This window comes from Panthera tigris, chromosome C2, assembly GCF_018350195.1.
Source record: "Panthera tigris isolate Pti1 chromosome C2, P.tigris_Pti1_mat1.1, whole genome shotgun sequence".
Lineage (NCBI taxonomy): Eukaryota > Metazoa > Chordata > Mammalia > Carnivora > Felidae > Panthera > Panthera tigris.
Window position 1 is genome coordinate 128,919,884 of NC_056668.1, and position 19,264 is coordinate 128,939,147.

Here is a 19,264-nt window from a genome sequence, read left to right on the forward strand (position 1 = left end):
ACTTTGTGGGATACCTGAGTGGCTCAGTTGGCTAAGTTTCTGACTTCAGCTCATGTCATGATCTCACGGTTTGTGGGTTCAAGCCCCATATTGGGGCCTGCTTCAGATTCTGTGTGTCCCTGCTCTCTGCCCCTCCCCTACTTGCGGTCTCTCTCAAAAATGAATAAACATTAAAAAAAATTTTTTAAACTGCTTTTGGAAATAATCTGAGATTAATATTCTAGAAGAACCCTGAAAAAAGTAAAAACCAGCAAAAGAATAATATGCATTTATTCTTTGTTCCTACATAATTTGGACTTGAAAACCTTAAGTGGAAACATAATTTATTAAAAGTGACTTGTGGTAAAAATTCATTAATTACAGTCGGGGATTGAGGACTCCATATATTTCAAGAGATTTAAGTTTAAATATACTTTTGAGGGGCACCTGGGTGGCTCAGTCGGTTAAGCATCCGACTTCGGCTCAGGTCATGATCTCACGGTTCGTGAGTTCGAGCCCCACGTGGGGCTCTGTGCTGACAGCTCAGAGCCTGGAGCCTGCTTTGGATTCTGTGTCTCCCTCTCTCTCTGCTCCTCCCCAGCTTATGCTCTGTCTCTCTCTCTCCTTCAAAAAAAATAAGTAAAAACAAACAAAAAAAAAAATTAAAAAATAAATAAATATACTTTTGAAAGCTGTATTTTGATCTTACTACTTCTTGTACTGCCAACTCAAATGTTTCTATGTAAAATGCCTACTTAAGATAAAAATTTGCTGAAACAGACATCTATTTGAGGTTCTCAAATAGAACTATTATGTTTACATTGATATACACCTTCACAATGAAAAAGGTAACTTTGAAACAACTCAATTATACATCTGAATTGGTAGGAACCAAATAATGGTGGTTATAGTTTTCATTAATACTTTACAGAAAAAAATATGGAAAAAATGCGATTGGGGAGGGTTAAATCTTAATATTCTTAAATGGCTGCCACCTTTTTGTGTTGTGTCTGTAGGTATTCAAGGAGTATTTTTATGTGAGGAAACCCATAATACATATTTTTTTTTTTACTAAGTAAAACATTTAAGTAGTACATAAATTAGCTCCCCATTAACAATGGGGAAGGGAGCTGAACATAATTGTTTTACTATAATTTAAAGCCCTTGTGCTAAGGCAATTTTGGAAGTGTGTTTCCTTCTTTCATGTTTCTAGAAACAGTCATTTTTAGAAATCTGATCAAACACTGGTTTTATTCAGTAATGTAAAACTCAGTGTTGATTAATTTCTCATTATCAGCTCCTGTAAGTTTTCATGGCAAACAGATTATCAAAAGAGCACTCCACATAGCAAAAGGTACCTGTTACCAGATTTTTTTCTGGTAAAATAATCCAGTAACTATTTTTTAATGGAATATATTAGACAAAGAATTATATAACTTAGATCTAAGATTTGATGCAGTATAAAACACCAGCAGTGTGAAATCCTATGTTAAGAGCAGAATAAAAGTATGTTCTTGCTATTATACATTATCAAACTATACCATTTTTAAATTATAAGCAAAGCCTTCCCAAATCAGTGTACCAGAGGTTCCAAAGGAATGGGATTATTTTAGAAAGACTTTTCTTTTTTGAAATTCAAAACATCTTGAGTAACTAGAAAAAAACTATTTTACACATGAATTCACTGATTTTTTTTGAATTGCAAATGACCTACCAAGGCAACATAAATAAGTTTCAAAGCTAGAAGAACTATCCCCCTACTTTCCAAACTTCACTCTAAACATAAGAATCACTATATGATTCTAGAATCTCAAAACAAATATATTGAACAAATTTGATATTTGGAGGTTTCTGAAATCAGTTTTTAGAACTTTATTTTACAAGGGAAGACTGCATTTTTCATTTTGTACTAATGTTCTTCCCTAGAAATACAATTTAGATATTACTATCTTCAAAGCAAAAAATCATCAAAATAGGTTAGCATAGCATAGTAACATCCTACTGATAATGGTTACACATGCGCATATATATATATATATATATATATATATTTTTTTTTTTTTTTTTGGTCTCCAAACCATTGGGAATTTATTTATCCAAGGCTCTCTAAACTTTCATTATTTGTATGCAACTCCAAAGAAAACCAGTTTATCAATTTATAACTTAGTGATCATAATCAGGGTAACTGATTCTCTCCCACTGAATAAGTACACATCAGTCATTACAGAGGTTTCTTACGTCTCTCTTATGCCCACAATACAGGATAACTAATTACCTAGAGAATCAAATTTAAATGAAGTATTCCGAAGGTAGCCCATACAATGGGTATAATCTAGAGGATCTTAGCTTAAATTCATTCCTTGCTGCTCACAATAAAGTACAGTGACTCCAGATATATATGTTCCACAGATGCTATGATTCCTTTTCCTTGGTCAGTGCAGAAATATAATAACTTGTACTTCCTGAAAGTACCTTTTATCTGTTTATCCGTGAAGAAAGTTTCCTTTTATTTGCCTTTGTCTTGTTTTTAATATATAACTTACAGGTTTACAAACTTTTCCAATGACTACATTTCAGCTTGTATTTCATCAGGTAACATTTGAGAGGATATTTTTATTTTACAGGCTAATTATTTGAAATTCACTGTTGGCCAAGTTAATGGTAGTAGTTTTCTTGTAGAGAGTGATTCTAAACACAATGAGTGGAGGCCTGCTAGCTCTAACCAATAGGTGGTACCCCCTGCCCTGTCTACATTTGAGAACCACATACTACTTTATTGTCCAGGGCCTCAGACAACACACCACAAAGAATTACTGGAAAGAAAAGAAACATAGCATATTATTGGTCCATCCTTCCCATCCCTCTCCAAAGGCCAAAACATTTCAGTGGCTAAGTTTTCAAGTTTTCTTAACAGGAATGTAACAGAAGTTTTAGGAGAGTTATTGATTTAGTTGAAGGGAGAAAGTGATAAACGATACAGTACTTTCAAAAAGTGTAACAATTCTGTGAAGATTATGTATCAATTAATGTTGCCCTAAGCTTTGTAAGTTTTTAAGTGATTTTTTTTTTTAATTGCAAGGACATTTGCTTAAACTCAGGAAATAAAATGTAGGTCAGTCCATTGTCTACATATTCTTCATCTTGGCCATGAGGTCTTCCAAGCTTTCGCCAGAATCTTCCACAGTTACTTCAGCTACAGAATCTTCTTGCTATTAAATGAGGGAAACATAGTGAAAAAATAACCGTCTAAAATTCTTGATGCTTAGGAATATATAATCACTAAGTTTACTATGTTCAACTAGTTTATAAAGTAAACTTTCTTTAATAACTATACCTTCTAATTTTTAGGAGAGACAAAGTCTTTTACTTTCCCCACCAATATTTTGATTTACAAGGCAGTAATTTCAGTATTCTTAAGATCTCTACTGAAGTGGTATTTTTAAATGGTATTATAGCTAAAATTGTCAATATAAAAAATGATATCTTCATTTAATTAAAACCTACTTGCTCCATTAATGAGTCAATATCACTATTTTAGGTCTATGTTTCAAACAGGTGAAAATGTACTGTATATTTCCACATTAACACTGAATACTTTTCTCACACATCTTAACTGCTATAGCATAAAATATCCAAATTAGGAAATACTGTATTGGCATTATAAACTAGGATGAAGAGAAAGAAGGTAAGTAGACATTTTCTCTTATCTGACACTTATGGTAAATCAGCTTTTAGGTGTACCTTTTCAGGAATTGTATATGCCACTGTAATTCCTTCAGGTAAGTCAGGAACTGGACCTGAAGAATTCTTCAGTTCCTCTTCTGAAACCTCAGACACCAACTCAATACCTATAGAGTTAAATGTGATATTATAATAGTTTTCAAGGAAATTTAATAAGCAGTAATTATTCAAAGTTTGTATAATTTAATTATATTTTCTCCCATAAGAGATTATGTTTCATGCTGCCATTTCAATTTATGAAAGAATTCCTACCCCACTCATTGTCTTCATGTATTATCTCTTCCTCTTCTTGAACAACCTCTGGTTTGGGCAGTGCTGCTACCTTTTTCTGTAGAAATAAAACAGTATCAAAGTATTCTTACTCATTCTCAGGCCTCTGAAGCATTAATCAAAAATTCAGACAGGCTTTTTATTTTACCAAAGTAAAAAAGGACTTCAAACAAATTTTTTCTCTTTGGTAGCATAGTGAATTTAATTTCTTACTAACATTTACCCCCTAGAGATACAATAAATAAAAATCCAGAATCCATTTATCTTATTTTCCAAATCTAAGTAATTGTTCTAAAATACTGTCCAAACAGTATGACCTCTCATACATTCTGACCAAGTGATGTATACCTTGTATTCTTCCTGCTGCTTCCTGCAATTTCTGTCATCACACTGAGGATTTGGCTTCATGGACATAGTAGGGAAAAAGTCCTGCATTGCATTATATCCAAGGTAAAAACTAACAGTACCAAAATTTAACAAAAACCTAGAAAAGCAAATCAAAGTACACTTAGATAAAGAAACAAACCATAAAAGAACTGAATTTTTAAAAATTGATCTTTAAATACTTAATGGTTTTTTGTGATAAGCAACAGTATTTTAAGTACTGTTGTCAGATTAAAATGTAGAGAAGAATCCCTGAGATTGGTACTACATCTAACTACTTTTTAAAAGTTTTTATATATAACTTACTATAAGGTTAACAATCTTAAATGTACAGTTCAATGAAATTTTCCAAAAGTCTTTACCCATGTAATCACTACCAGATCAAAATATAGAACATTTCCAATATGCCTTAAAGTTCCCTTGTGTTCCCTAACAGTTCTGATTCCTTTTAGAAGCTTATAAAGAGAGGAAAAATCACATACAAAATATAAACAACAAAAGGAAACACATTTGCACTGAGTGTACAAGACAAAAATTGAGCCAATGATATGAAGCAGACAATTCACAGAAAAATGTAAGTGCTCACCCCTTTTCATAAGTAACTGAAAATTAAAATGAAATACCCGTTTTTTTACCTATCATACTGACAAAGATTAAAAAAGTTTGATAACACCCAATGTTATGAACTGGTATGGGCAAAGCAGGTATTCCTACCCGGTGATAGAAATACACAATCCTTCTGAAGGAGAAATTTAGTAGTATCTGTCAAAATAAATATTGCATAAACTCAGAAATTCCACTTCTAAAAATTCGTATCTACAAAAACCTAACTTAGAGATATATGTAAGGTGCTGTTTGCAGCATTGTTAATAGCAGCAAAAAAATCTGTAAGTAGCTTAAATGTCCATCCATAGGGGGCTGGCTAAATAGGACACGTCCTTAAGAAAATAGTTTGCAGCTATGATTTTTTTTTTTTTTTTGGAACATACTATAAAATATCTTGTTTGGATAGAGCCTACTGAAGTTTGTACAAGCTATTGCTCTTACATAAAATAGCCCTCGACAGTTGCCTTGAAAGTTCTTAGGTATGCTTTTTGCAATTTCTCTGCTGGTAGCTGACACTTCTGATATCAGGATACCTCCCTGTATCATGTTGCAATTTGTTCTTATACCGGAAGGCATGGAAACATAACTAAGCTTATTAAAGTTGTAAAGTGAGAAAAAAAATGGTCTGAGGAAAGGAACACCTAAAGGCTTTCTCCTTTTAATAAAATGTGAGTTGACATTAATAAAACTCTTTTACATTCATTTTAGCTGCAAAGAAACCTTTGTCCTTTTTCACTATAGTTTAGATGGTGTGGTTGTGAATATCTTTTTTTTCAGAGAGCAGAGGTATTATCCTTTTAATGTTTAATCACATTCATATTATTTTTAGTAAGAGTTAAGTAAAGAAATGTGTTTATGTTCTTTGGTCAAACCTGCAGAGATTTAAATCATTTGGTTAATATTTCATAAACAAACACACCAGTACTACTGTACCATTTAACAAGAGCTATTCTAAATGCACAGAGTAACACACATGTATGTATATTATTAATATGTATGTTTATATTTAGATATACTAATATATGTAAATTCAAAGTATATATATTATACATATATAAAAACCATATGCTGGATTTTAAGAAACTATATACTTAGATGGTAATTCCAATATTTGAAATGCTTTATGAAATATATTTCTATCAAAAGCAAACAAAACTATTCAGAAAAATTCGCCCTCACTCACTTCAACACATTTTGTACCAATATCCCAGCAACCACTCCCATAGTGGTAGGAAGACTGGCTGCACAAACACCTTCTCGTTTCAGAGTCTTTTCATCAATATTTGCAGCAACCACAAGTGGGGGAGCACACTACATGAAAAAGAAAAGAAAATATATTTCAAAATGAAAGGGAAAAAGTAAGCAGGTTCAAAATAGTATTCCATCACGTTCAAAGTTTTTATTCCTTGAATTATAATACATTTTCAATACAAAGTACATTTTCAATACTTTAGTTAATAAGCCAAAATGAATCATGCATACCGCAAAACAAGCAGATTCTCCAGGAATTATGAGCTGTATATGCCCTGAAACTGCATTTTCACTGACCCCAGACTCCATCCATGTTTGTCCAAGTTCATTACAAGCCTTAGTAGAAACAGATGAAAACAACAAAAAAAGCAAGATTTATCAAAAGTTATTTCATGAAAAACTGGAGCTTAACTAAATGATTACCAAAGGGTGTTTTAAATTTTCAAAAGAGGAAAGTTATCAATAATGGAATTCCTTGGCAACTGCCATTCTCTATTTAAAAAGTAAACTGGGGACACCTCGATTCCTCAGTGGGTTGAGCATCCAACTCTTGGTTTCAGTTCAGGTCATGATTCCAGGGTCGTGGGATTGAGCTCCATCTCAGGCTTCATGCTGAGCACTGAATGGAGCCTTCTTAAGATATTCATATTCTCTCTCTCTCTCTCTCTCTCTCTCTCTCTCTTTCTCTCCCCCCCCCCTTTGCCCACCCCACCTCCACTCTAAATTTTTTAAACTTTTTAAAAAGTAAACTGACAGCATTCAAGTTAGCAGCCAATAAATATTTAATTAAATTGAGTGATTAAGTTTATTGTATTTCTGATTGTAAAAATTATTTTTTCTAAAATAATTTCAGCAACAAAAAACTGCAAAATACCTTCTGAAAAGCTGAAGCCACAGTAATTCCAAAGAATTGTTTTATTTCTGAGAAACAAGGTTTGTAAGCAATGTATACGCATTTATATCTTAAAAAATAAAGTAAAATATTAAAACCAATGCTAACATAGAATAACACATTTTAAGATAGTCATTTATTTTAAAAATTGTACATCAGAAGTATCTACTATTTATAGTTTCCTCTACTGGCATAATAAAGAATAGGATACTGAAACATAAGCCACACCAGCAAAGCTAGAGAGGCCCCACAACTATTAGAATAAAACTTTTTTAAATGTCTATTTTATTTTCAGAGAGAGAGAGAGAGAGAGAGAGAGAGAGAGAGAGAGAGAGGATGAGCAAAGGAGGGGCAGAGGATGCTAAGCAGACTTCACTGTCAGCATGGAGTCTGACGTGGGGCTCAAACTCATACACCGCGAGATCATGATCTGAGCTGAAATCGAGAGTGGACACTCAACCAACTGAGCCACCTAGGCACACTAGAATAAATTTTAAAAGTAGGCTAAGAGAACATTAAAAATTAATGAAACACATTATAAAAGGGTTTAAATACAGAACTATACAAGAAAACAGATGAATGAGTATAACATCTTATACAATAGGAATACTCACTGTATTTATTGCCATTCGAGCTTCAAAATTGTCCACACAGCTAAGAACTAGGTCAACGGGTTTTCCCTCTTCTAATCCACCATTACTAGGTAAAGAAAATAAATTTTACTTGGGGAGGAAAAAGAAATCAGGACACAAAATACACTCTAATTTGTTTAGTCATACATTTGTGCTTTCAGTAAATGTTTGAGTACAGTTAAGGCATAGTATTTAATGTTAAAGATCCAGTATGTATTGACTAACTAATATGTATATAACATCAATGATACTACAGTGCTTCTCAAAGAAGACACAAGAAGTATAAAATCTGTTCACAAAAGTTACCATTTCCCCATCAGCTTTCATAGACTTTTATTCCTTTTTCATTCCAAATGTAAATGTAATAAAAATTGAATACAATTCAGTATCTCAGTGTTGTTACAATCTGGAGAAAACCACCTTCACATAGAAATATAATCTAGAACACAGAACTTATAGTTGAGGATCCCTTGTTATAACACCATAACAACAGAGTTTTTGATTTTTGATTGTTGTTACTATTGTCTTTTGGACAGTATTTACTTTTTACTGAGTTACTAACACACAAAAATTAACTACTTTAAAAACAAAAATATATATCAAATCTACCAGCTCGCTGAATTAAACATCAGATTTTTTTTATTAAAAAACTTTTTTTTAATGTTTACTTATTTTTGAAAGACAGAACCCAAGCAGGGGAGGGGCAAAGAGAGAGCGAGACACAGAATCTGAAAGAGGCTCCAGGCTCTGAGCTGTCAGCACAGAGCCCCACATGGGGCTCGAACTTATGAACCATGAGATCATGACCTGAGCCAAAGTCAGATGCTTAACTAACTGAGCCTCTCAGGTGCCCCAACATCAGTGGTTTTCTAATAATACTTGTTTAACTGAGCTGGACACTGTGCAAAATATTCATAGTAAAATTTTACCTTATTCTATCCATGAAATGTTGAAAGTTTTCTACTGTGGTTATATTGTAGTTGTGTACTTCAAAAAGAACATCTGGATTAATGTTCCTAAGAGGGAAAAAGGGAATGATAAAAACTACTAGTAGGAATATTAAGAGAAAACAGGAAAAAGAACTGAAAAAGCTAAAGATCATGTAACAGAGGTAAGAAAAATGGAATTCAAGCTATTCAAAGAAAATCTAAAGTCCTCTTCTACCTCTTGTGCCCCACTCCAAGGAGAAGACTACATTCAAAACATGTTGACTGCAGGATTACAGAAATGTTCCCACCATCTATGTGCTGGGAATTAAGCCTTTAACACCTAGGTGAGCTATAGCCTAGCCTGACAAAAGAACTTCTTTGTTCCTTATTTCAGTGAAAGACATTTGGGGTCACAAAGAAACTTCCTAGAATAAGGATTGGCAAAGTATGGCCCTGGGGCCAAGTATGACCTGCCACCTGTTTTTGTTTTTCCGAGGTCTGCAAGCTAAGAACGGTTTTTACATTTTTAAATGGTGGCAGGAGAAAAAGAACAGAACGATATTTCATAACATGCTAAAATTACATGGAATTTAAACTTAAGAGTCCATAAACAAAGTTTTATTGGAGCACAGCCATGTTCATTCATTTTTGTATTGCCTATAGCAGCTATCACACTACAACTACATGACTTGAGGGCAGTTTCATAGTGGGCCCTCAAAGCCTAAAATATTTACTATCTAGCCCTATCTGAAAAAGGTTGCCAACACAGTATCAAGAGGTAAGAGAATTGATGTGAAACCTGCATTTCTGTAAAGAAAAATTCATGCATTAGGTTAACTTATACAAAATATGCAAACTAAGATGTCACTAAAGAGGTCTTTAATCACTATTCCATTTACCTCAAAGTATATTCTGCTGCTTGAACTTTACTTAATCCTGCTTGATGAGGTTGGAAGAAAAGTCTATTCATATTGGCCAGTTCCACCTTGTCATAGTCAAAGAGTAGCAACTAAAATGAAAATAGTGGTATTTTGATGAAAAACATACCAAGAAATAAACTACAAATAACAAAGAATAAATTAGTGGACTTTACATTTGATGGGTTTAACAGAAATAATACCAGCTAACTCTAAAATACTAGGTGCCATATATTAACTCATTTAATGCTCCCATGACTTAAGTATATGGGGACTTTAATTCTCCTTTATAAATGAAACAACTACAGCACATGTTCAAAAACCTCATTCAGCTAATATATGCAGAAATGCAATTCAAATTCAGGCATTCTCAATCCAGCATCTGCACCCTAACATTTACTGCCTCTCCAAATGATCCACTGAGAAATTAATGTTTATTCCATCTCATTCCAATTGTTTACTAAAGGCCAAGAACACATTAGATGAATGAAATTTTAAAATAAGATAAAAACAGGGGTGCCTGGGTGGCTCAGTCGGTTGAGTGTCTCAGGTCATGATCTCAGGTCATGACTTTGGCTCAGATCATGATCTCGCAGTCTGTGAGTTAGAGCCCAACGTCGGGCTCTGCACTGACAGCTTAGGGCCTGGAGCCTGCTTCGGATTCTGTATCTCCCTCTTTCTCTGCCCCTCCCCTGCTCATGCTCTGTCAAAAATAAATAAAACATTAAAAAAATAAAATAAAATAAAATAAAATAAGATAAAAACAAATGCCATAACTTAAAACTATAGTATAACATGACTCCTTTTGTGACTATGACACCATACATACCCACAGCTATTACTCCAAAGTATATTTAGGCATGACAACATTTCACATACACACACACACACACCTTTTTAAAGATCCCATTTCCTATCAGTAAGAACAGGTTGCACCCAAAGATTTCTAAGGTCCCTTTCTTAATCTAAAATCCTGTGACTTCTTAATACAATTCTCAGCATCCTAAATTTAATAACAAAAACAAAAATGGGGAGAAAGGCAGGGCAAGCATAGATGCAAGGGCTACAGCAGTGGTTAAGGGGGACTGTGGCTTGTGGTGCAACTGTCCTATGCATGGCTAAAATTACAAAAAAAAAAAAAAAAAAAAGAAGGGGGGGATCTTATTAACAACAAAATTAACTCATCCCGCAGAACATCTAGGTAACCCTTAGTATCTTGCTAGAAAATATACCACCTCTGTCCCCTGTGGTAATTTTCTGACCCGACTTAAGAGTCTCCAAAATAAAGTTTATTTTAGCTCATTCAACAATATTTATTCGGTCAGGCCAAGTATTAAATTTTACTCTTCAGCCTTGTAGCTGGTTTATAAGGTGCAGGAATTCCCAAATTTGGGGTTAGGAGGTGTGAGTTGTAGCTCTGTCACTAATAAGCTCTTATCATGGATAAGTCACTCACATTTTAGGCCTGTATCTTCAATAAAGCAGCTAATCTAGATCTGATGGTCCAAGGCACCACAAAGTATTCCAGAAACTTTCAGGGGTGAGAAGTGGGCTCTAAGTCTCCAATTCTCCACTTCCCTACTTAACCCCACGAATTAGCTTCTTGTTTATCTGTTTTACATACTGAAAAAAGAGTTCTGAAACTTACCTACGTACATCCTTAACTTACAAACTTGAGTGTACACTGGCATCATTTAAAAAATACTGATGTCTGGGTCCCATCCCCAGAAATTCTGATTCTATTCCAGTTTGGACATCAAAATTTTGAACTTCCCAGGGGATTCCAGTTACAGCAATATTTGATAACTACTGTTCTAGATCCTGGCTACTCAAAACGTGGCCTGTGCAAGCAGCATCAGCAGCACCTGGAGCTCGTCAGAAATACAGGAGCACTGTCCCAACTTTAACATGCATGTGGATCATCTGGAGATTTGTTAAAATAACAGATTCTGATTCATCACATCTGGAAGGGTCTGGAAGTCTTTGTTTCTAACAAACTCCCAGGTGATGCTGATGCTACTAATTTAGACATCAGACTGAGTAGCAAGGATCTGCAGTTCTTTTTTTGTTTGTTTGTTTATTTCAAGAGAGATCGAGAGAGAGAGAGAGAGAGATCGAGAGAGAGAGAGAGAGAGAGAGAGAGAGAGAGCGAGCGAGAGAGAGAGCGAGCGAGAGAGCGAGAGAGAGAGAGAGAGCGTGCACAGCATGAGCCAGGGAGGGGCAGAGGGGTGGGCGGGTGAGAGACAGAATCCCAAGCAGGCTCTGTGCTGTCAGCACACAGAGCCCAACTCAGGGCTCAATCTCACAAACTGTGAGATCATGACTTGAGCCAAAATCAAGAGTCAAATGCTTACTGAGCCACCCAGATGCGCCAAGGATCTAGCAGTTCTTAAAGTCTGTCCTTCCCCTACCCCCACTAGGAACATCAGAATCACCTGGGAATTTGTTTGAAATTCCAATTCCAATCGAAACCTAAAGAATCAAAACCACCAGGGTAGGGCCTGGCAATCTATGTTTTAAGAAGCCTTCCAAGTGATTCTGATGCACACTCAAACCTGAGAAATTCAATTTCTAGGATATCTACTATCCTAGATCAATCAGCCAGGGTTCTTATGTCAGCTCTAAGCAATTGGTGGCTGGCTTTTGTAAACCTCTCGAAAAACTTTAAAAGGTCAATAAACATTTTCAGTATTTTTGTATTGCCTTTTCTATATTGATAAATGAATGCCAACTTTGAAACTACTTTAAGAATTTGGGGCATGGCGGGGGGAGGGGGGCACCTAGGTGGCCCAATCAGTTAAGCATCTGACTCTTGATTTTGGCTCAAGTTCACAATCTTATGGTTCTTGAGATCCAGCCCCACCTCAGCTCTGCTCTGCACCTGACTACTCAAAGCTTGCTTGTGATTCTCTTTCTCCCCCTCTCTCTCTGCCCCTCCCCCTGCTCACTCGAATACTCCCTCTCTCTCTTTTTCTCTCTCAAATAAATTTAAATGCATACATAAACTTTAAAAAAATAATTTGGGGTATGGGATGGACCAACATATTAAAAAGCACTGATAAACTCTGTGGGGAAAATACTTGCTTTATCAAAATGACAAAGGGGTGAAAATTAATTGTGGAAAGTTTTGGTATTCAACCACTAGGAATCTAACATCATGGACTTTGGCTTTATAAATCTGAAATTGGTAGGTATACTAATTTCTAGTATAAGATTACCTCTTTTTCCTACCCACAACCTACATCAATTTTAGGAAAAAAAGTAAAAAAAAAAGAAAGTATAAGTTAAATAAAAATGTACAGGTTAAAAAAATCTAAAGGGATACCTAGCTGGCTCAGTCGGTAAACTGTGGAACTCCTAATTTCCGGGTTGTGAGTTCTAGCCCCATGTTGGGTGTAGACATTACTTAAAAATAAAATCTTAAATTAAAACAAAACAAACATACATACAAAAAACAACCTAGAGCATTTTCCAGTTCAATTTCAAGAGTAAGAGAGGTATTTATTTTATAACTGGAAGTTTTTCTACCTTAATCCTCCTCACCTATCTCACCCATCCTCCCAACCACTTCCCCTCTGGCAACCACCAGTTCTCTGTATTTAACAGACTTTGTTTGTTTATTAGATTACACGTAGAAGTGAAATCATATAGTATTTGTCTTCCTCTGAATTATTTCACTTAGCATAATACCCTCTAGGTCCATCAATGTTGTCATAAATGGCAAGATTTCATAAGGCTAATATTCCATTTTACACTCACAGACCCTACGTAGATCTTCTTTATCCATTCATCTATCTAGGGACACTTGGGCTGGCTGCTTCCATATCTTGACTATTGTAAATAAGGCTGCTGTAAACACAGGGGTACATATATCTTTTCAAATTATTTTTCTTTGGGTAAAAATAAGACCTGGAGTTGAAAAGTACAGCATAGAGAATATAGTTAATAATATTGGAATAACATTGTATGGTGACAGCTGGCGACTATACTTATGATAAGCAATCAGTAATGTATAAAACTGTTGGATTACTATGTTGTACACCTGAAACTAATACAACCCTGTCAACTAAAAGGTTTAAAAGTATTTCTGAATAAGTTAATAAAAGGCCACTATTCTTTGGGGAAAAAAAGTAAGAAAGGTACATGCTTTCTAGTTCATCTTGTATAAAGCATGTTTAAAAAATATTTGTTAGGGGCGCCTGGGTGGCTCAGTTGGTTGAGCATCCAACTTCGTTTCAGGTCATGATCTCGTGGTTGGTGAGTTCAAGCCTCTTACTGGGTTCTGTGCTGACAGCTCAGAGTCTGGAGCCTGCTTCGGATTCTGTGTCTCCTTCTCTCTCTGCCCATCACCCACTCACACACTGTCTCTCTCTCTCAAAAATAAATAAATAAAATTTGTTAGGAGGACCTGGGTGGCTCAGTCAGTTGAGCGTGCAACTCTTAATTTCAGCTCAGGTCATGATCTCATGGTTTTTAGGATCGAGCCCCACATGAAGCTCTGTGCTGACAGTGTGGGGCTTACTTGGGATTCTCTCTGTCCCCCTCTCTCTCCCTGCCTTTCCCCTGTTCAGATGGTCACGCGCGCTCTCTCTCTCAAAATAAATAACCTTAAAAAAATTATGTTACATGTTTTTGTTTCACACGTTATCAACTGCCTTCTTCTCAAAGCTCTATAGCTAAAACACTTAAGTCCAAATTGTAATCTATTACCCCAAACAAAAAATTCCTGAAGACAATTTAGATTTTCCTTGTTTTATTAGCATTAATATCACCTCCCATTTGGGTGGTATTATGTCTTTTTTTTATCTATTCTTTTTTTTGAGAGAGAGGAGAGAGAGAGTGAGCAGGGGAGGGGCAGAGAGACAGAGAAAGAGAAAGAGAGAATCCCAGGCAGGCTCCACATCGTCAGAGAGGATCCCGATGTGGAGCTCAAACCCACAAACTGTGAGATCATGACCTGAACTGAAATCAAGAGTCGGACACTTAACCGACTGAGCCACCCAGGTGCCCCTGGATATGGTTACGTCTTAACTCCTTTGGGTAGAAAGAACAATCCAAATAAATACACCACAAATCAATAAACCATTAGTAATGAGGAAAAAATTCCTAATTTGTACCTGATTCACTCCATAAGTGAGTAGTTCCCTACATGACAAGGAGAGAAATGTTTTTACCTTACCAATGCCACATCTTGTCAGCATTTCAGCAGTCACACTACCAACTCCACCAACACCTACTATTGCTATAGCAAAGGTACGGATTTTCTGTGAAATGCAAAATTATACATTTGTTGGTTAACTTTTCATCAAAAATGTCAGAAATTATTTTCATTTACTGAAATCATCTTCGAAAACTTGGAAAGGTTTATCATACCTCATAGTCATTTACAATCCCCATTCGTTTCAATGCCATCAGGCGGCTTAAAACAAAAAAAGTTTTAAATTACAATCTTTTAATATGTGATATAGATAAACATACATCATCCCAGAAAAACACAAACTCAATCACTACTAATGCTTTAAAAGAAATCTTTCGGCCTGCCTTTACCAGGTAAGACTAAATCACCTGGGAAACTTTAAAAACACCCATGCCTGAAGATGCTTCCAAGTGTAGCCTGTGCAACAAGATTTTTTAAAAATGCACCTCAGATGTTCTAATGGGCAGCCAAGGTCAAAAACAATTGACTTAAATGTTAAGTGTCTAGATGAGGCAGGTCAAAGTAAAATTTCAACATTTTCCCATGCTTTCTTAGCATATGTATTTAACATTTAACACTCAGATTAATGTTTAACATCAGTTGTATCTGCCCAAAACGGATGACGTCTACTTTTAGTAAGCACCTACTGTATGCCAAGGACTCTAAGAGGTACTTTACCTAGTTAGTCTGCTCTGTTATCTTGAGTTCAATATGTGTGTGTGTGTGTGTGTGTGTGTGTGTGTGTGTGTGTGTGTGTATTTAAACCCATATACATAAAATTCCCATTCGTTTACACTTTAAAGAGTCAAATACATCTACCAGGCTTGCTAAAATTCTGCAAGCTCCTGGCCCCCACGTCCCTTTTCCTCTCCTTCCTCATTTTCAACTGTTACTAACACATCTCTAAATAGCATGCTAACGTTGTTACTTCTGGATTTTCAGTTTTAGGTATTATTTGAACATTTCACTCCTACCACTGGTCCCTACTAAACACAAATACTTCCCATGGTTGCTCAGCTACTAAGAGTTGGGATTTGAATCGAATCAATCTGGTTCTAGAGACCTTCCTCTTAACCCCTGCACTGTATCGAGCCGGCTGACAGTATTGGTAAAGTCAAACGGCTTTAAAACTAAAGCTAATTGTGCTTTCCCACCACGCCCCCAATTTTGAAATTTTGAGAAGCCTTTATGAAACTCGAAGTCTATGCTTAGCGGGTTTTATATTTAATATCTTCTGAAAGTTATTACTATCAGTTTTATGCACAACGAGGCAGACTAAAAACAGAGGGAGGGGCGTTAGGACACCGGCCGCGTGTCCTCAGCCGGCCCGCGAGCAGCACCATATGGCTGGTTCGCTCGGGTTTTGTTTCTTAAGAGGAAGAATACCGAGTAGTACTGAGACTTGGCCCCGGGCGTTTGGGAACAGGACTCAAGAAGAGGAAGGTGGACGGCGGCGTGAGCTGCACAGGATGGGAGCGCCTCACTCCTGACCACCCGGAGACCTTGACCTCGCCCCCTCGCCGGCCTCCCACCCGCAACGCAGATCACCTGTAAGGATTGGAGTCCACCACCTCCGGGCTCATCTTCTCGATGCGGACCCGGCCGCCGCCTCCGTCGCCGCCCCCCAAGGCCCGCCGACTCCTCTCCAGTGCCAGTTCCCGCTCCAGCTCCTCCACCCGCTGCTGCAGCCGCTCCACAGACTCGGCCATGGCTGGGACGCCGGCCGCCAACGTTCCCAGCCCCGGCCTTCGCCGTCGCCTCCGCCCCACGCTGCTAGGCCTGCTGGCCCCGTGAGGGGTAAGCGAGAAGGCACCTAGCCGCGGCCTTCCTAGCCCAGAACCCTGGGGAAGTGTTCCCACCGCCTCACGAACGACACGTCGCCGCCGCTCCCGGGGTCCGGCCGCTGTACCGCTTCCGGTGCGTTGCTGTCACCGCTCCCCCTCAGAAAAAAACCCGCTCCTCTTTGCTTCCTTCTTCGGCCGGTCCTAACAGACCCGGCCGCACCAGGGCCAGAGTTCTTAGCGACCGGAGCCGGCGGCCTCTGATGGTGCCTTTCCAGCCGGGCGGTTAGGAGAAACACCCAGGATCTTTTATTCCTGGGCCCAAGGTCTCGACGGGCCCATTTCTGAACCGGACCCAGTAGGTCTTTTCGGCCTGTCGGTTCGTGAAATTTGGAGGTAGAAGAGGCCTCTTCATATTAGGAGCGATTAACGTGGCTTTACCTTCTTCAGAATAGCGGCCTCCAACTGTGAGGCTGACTGAAATTGTTAAATGCGAGCACATGGAGGTCATCTCCCACAACCCGACTAGAGCCTGAATGACCAGATTCAGGGACCAATGTTGTTCAACCACGGTGCCCAGGGATGTGTGTGATTGGCAGGAGAGGCGGGGCCACCTCCGCCCCGTCGCGTCAGGACCTCGCCCCCAAGCCGTGGAGTACCACTCCTCAGGCCAGAGGTCTCAGCGCGGAAGGCCTATGGATTCTGCATCTAGGCGGCCGACAGAGGCAGTCATGGAGGGCGGTGCCTCCCTCGAGCCCGAGACCACCGAAGTGCTGCCCCAGCACAAGTTCGACACCGGGTCCCTGGAGGCCTATCTAAACCAGCACTTGCCAGGCTTTGGGGCCGAGCCAGAGGCCCCCCTGACCGTTGCTCAATACAGGTATCGACGCCGGCCTTCTCCTCCAGCGGAAACAAATCTGTACAGTGTGCTTTTCTTTCTTTGGCCCACGGTGGGTTCGCAATTTCCCCCCGTCCCCGCTTCTTTTCCTGCACTGACTCGCTCTGTAGGTGGGGGCTGCCGTCAGTGGTCCCCTGCATTTCATCCTGGGTATTTCCAATTCGAGGACAATAATGGAAGCACCACAACATTCATGAGTCCAGCTATGAGAAGGAATCTTTGTTGAAGGATGCAATCCTGTACCTGGAAGATTCACTGAGGCAATTAAGGTTGGAAGCTTTGTGGGATAATACAAAGAGGTTTTCTCTCAACTTCTGTTATGTGACCGTTAGATTTTTTTTTTTTTTTTTTCTGAGAAGCAGGTGCAATTCCCTTGTAATTGGCAATGTTCTCGAAGGTTGAGTTAATGGCACCAACTGGTGGGCCTGAATTCTAATCCTAGATCTTCCACTTAGCAAATCACAGCACTACTTTGGGCTTCAGTTCTTTTTGAAGTGAGGGAATGGAACTGGATGACGCTCCTGAGAATACTGTTCTCCACCATGAATCTGGCTCTGGTCTGTTTTATAATAAAAAAACAAATTTAAAAAAAATTTATTCTAAAAATAGTATTATGATAAAGGCAGAACTATAGAAACAGTGCTGGCTTCCAGGAAATTCTATCTGCCACTTAATGACTGGGAATTTTAATGTTATATAAACTCCCTGAGAATGAGTTTCCTGATCTGCAATAAGTACTTGCTCCTTTTGATAATTAAATTGCATAATAGTAGGTGAAAGGTCTTAAACACTGTTTACAACACAAGGCTTCTAGGCTGGAAACCTAAGCTGTTTTTTATTACGCCTACTTCAGCCTCCAGTATCTATTGGGATGTGGTACCTTTTAATTCTATACCACAAAACTCTCTGATCCATCTCCTTTACCACTGTTTTTATTTTCACATAAATCAGTAGTCATGGAATACAAATGCCAGTGATAAGTGCCAGAGGCATATGATATTGAGTATTGTTGCAGGGAGTATGGCCGGAGTCGCAAAAGATGAGCCCGCAAAGTGCAGTTAAGTGAAGGTCCTCATACTCGAGTCGGAATGAGGCCCCGACTCCAGAATGAAGCTTCTTTTTATTAGGATAATTGCGGAAGACTATGTGCATAAAGTCAGCTAAGCAAGTGTGTTCATCAATCTAATGGTTTAGCTTTTCAAGGTTGAATTTGAAGTTAATTGGTTTCTATAACACTAGGAAGGGTCAGGTGTGAAGGAGGATCTGACCCTGGACAACGTTAATGGCTCTAGGCGATCCTTACAAGCCACAGCACAGCCAGCTGTGTTCAGCTGTGTAAACATGCTAAGGCCTTATACCTTCTCCAGCCCTTCCCTTTTGAAGTCTTTTCCTTTGATGCTTCTCTCCTGCATCTCCCACAGCATGTGATACCGACCATGTTTCTTTCTCCAGCTGGGTTCAGCTATATGAGTGCAGGCAAAGAGTTGGACTTAAACTAGAATGGGTGGAGTATGGGGGGCGGCAGTTGCCTGGGTGGCTCAGTTGGTTATGCAACTGACTCTTGATTTTGGCTCAGGTCAATGATCTTATCTCCCTGAGAACCAGCCCCATCGGTTTCATGTTTCACGCTTAGCAGGAATTTGCTTGGGATTTTATCTCTCCTCTCTCTCTCTGCCCCTCCTTCTCCCCACCCACCCTGTGCATTTACGCTCCCTCTCAAAATAAATAAACATTAAGGGGGAAAAAACCAGAATGGGGGAAGCCAAGCAAATAATCTGGAGAGGGGT

The 19,264-nt window shown here is 38.2% G+C and overlaps 2 protein-coding genes across 7 annotated transcripts in view; one reads left to right on the forward strand and one right to left on the reverse strand.

Moving 5' to 3' along the window:
- Window positions 1-2,572: 2,572 nt before the first annotated feature.
- On the reverse strand, window positions 2,573-16,569 carry UBA5 (ubiquitin like modifier activating enzyme 5). 6 transcript variants are annotated; one of them, XM_015539921.2, is made up of 12 exons: window positions 16,347-16,509; window positions 14,975-15,020; window positions 14,776-14,865; window positions 9,584-9,693; window positions 8,685-8,771; window positions 7,738-7,822; window positions 6,463-6,567; window positions 6,164-6,291; window positions 4,339-4,474; window positions 3,973-4,048; window positions 3,721-3,827; window positions 2,573-3,188 (listed from the first exon to the last, which is right to left on the reverse strand). In XM_015539921.2, exons 1-12 carry the CDS (start codon window positions 16,505-16,507, stop codon window positions 3,105-3,107), a joined length of 1,215 nt encoding a protein of 404 aa, XP_015395407.2. In that variant the 5' UTR covers window positions 16,508-16,509; the 3' UTR covers window positions 2,573-3,104. The 6 variants fall into 6 exon arrangements, with proteins under 6 accessions (XP_015395407.2, XP_042813147.1, XP_042813149.1 ...); XM_042957213.1 differs by having other exon boundaries at window positions 14,719-14,865; XM_042957215.1 differs by lacking the exon at window positions 16,347-16,509 and adding an exon at window positions 15,477-16,120.
- Window positions 16,570-16,678: 109 nt separating this feature from the next.
- The window catches only part of ACAD11 (acyl-CoA dehydrogenase family member 11), a 91,471-nt gene continuing 88,885 nt past the window's right edge, over window positions 16,679-19,264 (forward strand). Inside the window, exon 1 of the mRNA XM_007087389.3 lies at window positions 16,679-17,459. Coding sequence (XP_007087451.1) covers window positions 17,116-17,459 — 344 coding nt within the window. The 5' untranslated portion in view covers window positions 16,679-17,115. The remainder of the gene's footprint in view (window positions 17,460-19,264) is intronic.

Coding starts and splice junctions, on each gene's coding strand:
- UBA5 (XM_042957213.1), bottom strand. CDS start 16,507: ATGGCCGAGTCTGTGGAGCGGCTGCAGCAGCGGGTGGAGGAGCTGGAG. Junction 6,568..7,737: donor CTCGAATGGCAATAAATACA/GTGAGTATTCCT, acceptor GTTTCTACTAAG/GCTTGTAATGAACTTGGACA. Junction 6,292..6,462: donor GAGAATCTGCTTGTTTTGCG/GTATGCATGATT, acceptor TTTTTCATGTAG/TGTGCTCCCCCACTTGTGGT.